The sequence below is a fragment of the Berghia stephanieae genome, chromosome 4 (assembly GCF_034508935.2).
Source record: "Berghia stephanieae isolate SIO BIC M18660-M18661 chromosome 4, UCSD_Bste_1.3, whole genome shotgun sequence".
Lineage (NCBI taxonomy): Eukaryota > Metazoa > Mollusca > Gastropoda > Nudibranchia > Aeolidiidae > Berghia > Berghia stephanieae.
The window spans coordinates 12640362-12642861 of record NC_088363.1 but is presented as its reverse complement, the minus strand read 5'-3'; the positions used below and the strand labels follow the sequence as shown (position 1 = coordinate 12642861).

The 2500-nt window shown below is 40.1% G+C and overlaps 1 protein-coding gene across 1 annotated transcript in view; it reads right to left on the bottom strand.

The window, feature by feature from the left end:
* Positions 1–2500, bottom strand: part of LOC144970042 (uncharacterized) — a 14093-nt gene that overhangs the window by 1466 nt on the left and 10127 nt on the right. Inside the window, exon 2 of the mRNA XM_078909238.1 lies at positions 1–2500. This exon is cut by the window's left edge and continues 1466 nt beyond it; it is cut by the window's right edge and continues 551 nt beyond it. Coding sequence (XP_078765364.1) covers positions 1786–2304 — 519 coding nt within the window. The 5' untranslated portion in view covers positions 2305–2500 and the 3' untranslated portion in view covers positions 1–1785.

The window sequence follows — 2500 nt, the reverse complement described above, 5'->3', positions numbered from 1 at the left end:
TGAACAAGTCTACATTGTCTGAACTGGTTGTCTCCTCTCAGAAAACGTCTTCTTGGAAAACCGCTTTGAATTTGATACATGACGACAATAATATTATTATTTACAAGTCGACGGTCTCTAAATCGAAGGAAAATCGTGACTCGCTGCCTCATAGCGGATTGATGTCGGGATGACCTAGGTGCTGAGAATTGAATCTATAGATAGTATGCGCTTGGCTAAGAAGCTCACAACATTACCACTCGGAAGTATAAATGACCAACACACAAAACTATGAGTAACCTTGAACGTTTATAGTCTGGTTGATACAGTAGTTTAGTGAGAATTACTCATAAACATGGATGGCAAAAACCAATAACACAGACCTGAGTGACGTCATCTTCGTTCAATCTATAGAAACACACAAAAAATGAAAATCTTACTGCTTGAAGTTCGAAGAAATAAATCAAGTGGGAGCGTCAATCAGGAGTTCCCGATAGCTGAGTTGGTAGAGCACTCGCTTCACACCCAAAGGGACCGAGATTAATCCAGTTGCTGTCGAGATTGTTTTGCACATCATCCATAAAGTTTGAAGAAAAAAAATTCTTTGTTTTATTTTAAATATCTGATTATCGTTTTGTAAATCTCGTAAGTAAAGGTTTTGAATTCAGTGTAAAAATCGTTTTTAAAAAGAAAATTTGTTCGGGACAAATCCTGAAACTAGTCGATGTGGAGAGAGTTAATGTCTTCCAAACAATGGACTTAATTTACATGTTATATGATCAAGCTTAAAACAAAAACAAAACAAAACAAAAAAAACAAAACAAATTATGTCAATATTTACATAAAATGTAGGTAAATAACTTGAGAGACGGGGAGAAAACGGGGAGAGGGGGATGGAATGGTAAGGTGTGGCAGTTACAACTTATACAATTAAATATCTCTTACGAAAATACACGTATCCGCATTCTATCACTTTCTCTCTCTCTCTCTCTCTCTCTCTCTCTCTCTCTCTCTCTCTCTCTCTCTCTCTCTCTCTCTCTCTCTCTCTCTCTTTCTCTCTCTCGTCTCTATTTATCTCTTAATTATACACAAACATATTATACGCACATGCGCGCACACAAACATACCCAGTCATTTTTTCCCCTCATAAGGTTTTGAAAATTCGTTTTGGAAGGAATAAGGACTGTAGATAATTATTTGATTATATATATTTTATATATATTTAGGGGCAGCGTGGCTCAGCGGTACGGTCTTTGCTTCATACCCGAAAGGTACCGAGTTCGATCACCCGCCGCTGCGCTGAATGACCTTGAGCAAGTCACCTCGCCCTAATTCAATTTGCGGCGCTGCATTGCGGCTAACGCCTGGGTTATTCCAATCTTCCCTTGGAATAAACACTAAAGACAAATTTCCCTCATGGTATGAATAAAGGGAATTTATTGTTCTTTTATCGTATTTGATTACAGGTCCTTAGTAGTCCTATCTATTAAATCAGAACAAAATTCATCGTTAAATCTCGTGAATATTAGAGAAGTTTTAGCAGATCATGCGTATCACGCAGTACGTATGACGTATCACGTATCACGTATTATAATCATTGTACCTAAAAAAACAAACAGTGCGGCTATGCCATGTTTTGATTGGATGTCCCACGTGTAAAGATTTCCGTGACCCATTTAAAAATTGCACAGCGTCACTGTTTTACGTACAATGAGATGGACGAGAATATTCACGTTTTAGATAATTCGTGATGCGTGATACATGTGATCTACAAAACGTATCTATTCAAACTCTTGCACACCGTAACTATTTCCTTCTTCCTTCCTTCTTTCCATCCTCTACTCTACTCGTCTTTCTATCACGAACCACCCCTGGCCTGTTGGCCATTTCTACCTGGTCTACGGCCAAGGAAACTGACCCAGGCCGGCCTACAGTGGCGGGAACCGTCACGTTGATGCCTTGACCACGAGACAGGATCGTTTCTTCCTTTGAACCTCCGTCAGCTCTAGAAGATCTTGGCGATAAAGGCTTCATGGAATTGTCCTTGGCCACATCTAGAAATCCCAGAGTCTTTGTGGTGGAGCCCCTTCTGATTTGGACCGTGTCCGCAAACAACACATTTCCTTTAGAGCCCCGTTTTCCCCGTCGAGCGTTTTGTTCTATTCTCGAATCTTCCACAACTTGTTGCATCGCCTCCTGGGCTTCTAGAGAAAGTCCCGTAGAGAATTTGGTTTTTGGACGTTTCCTGATGACGGTCTGGATGGTAGCGAGCTGAGTGCCCTTGACCTTGCTGAAATTGATAACTGTGTCTCCGTGTCGTATCATTTTGGATTTTGAATTTTTGCTCACTACCTCAAACACTGTAACACACACATACACACCCACACTCCTATGTGAAGAAATTGGTCTCCTAATCTTAATTCTTTCTAGAAGTGGACTAAAACGTATAACTTGTCTCCCGAATGTCTTTCCAATTTACTGCAGCAAAGCGACAGTTTTTTATTACAAATGGAACCTTTAC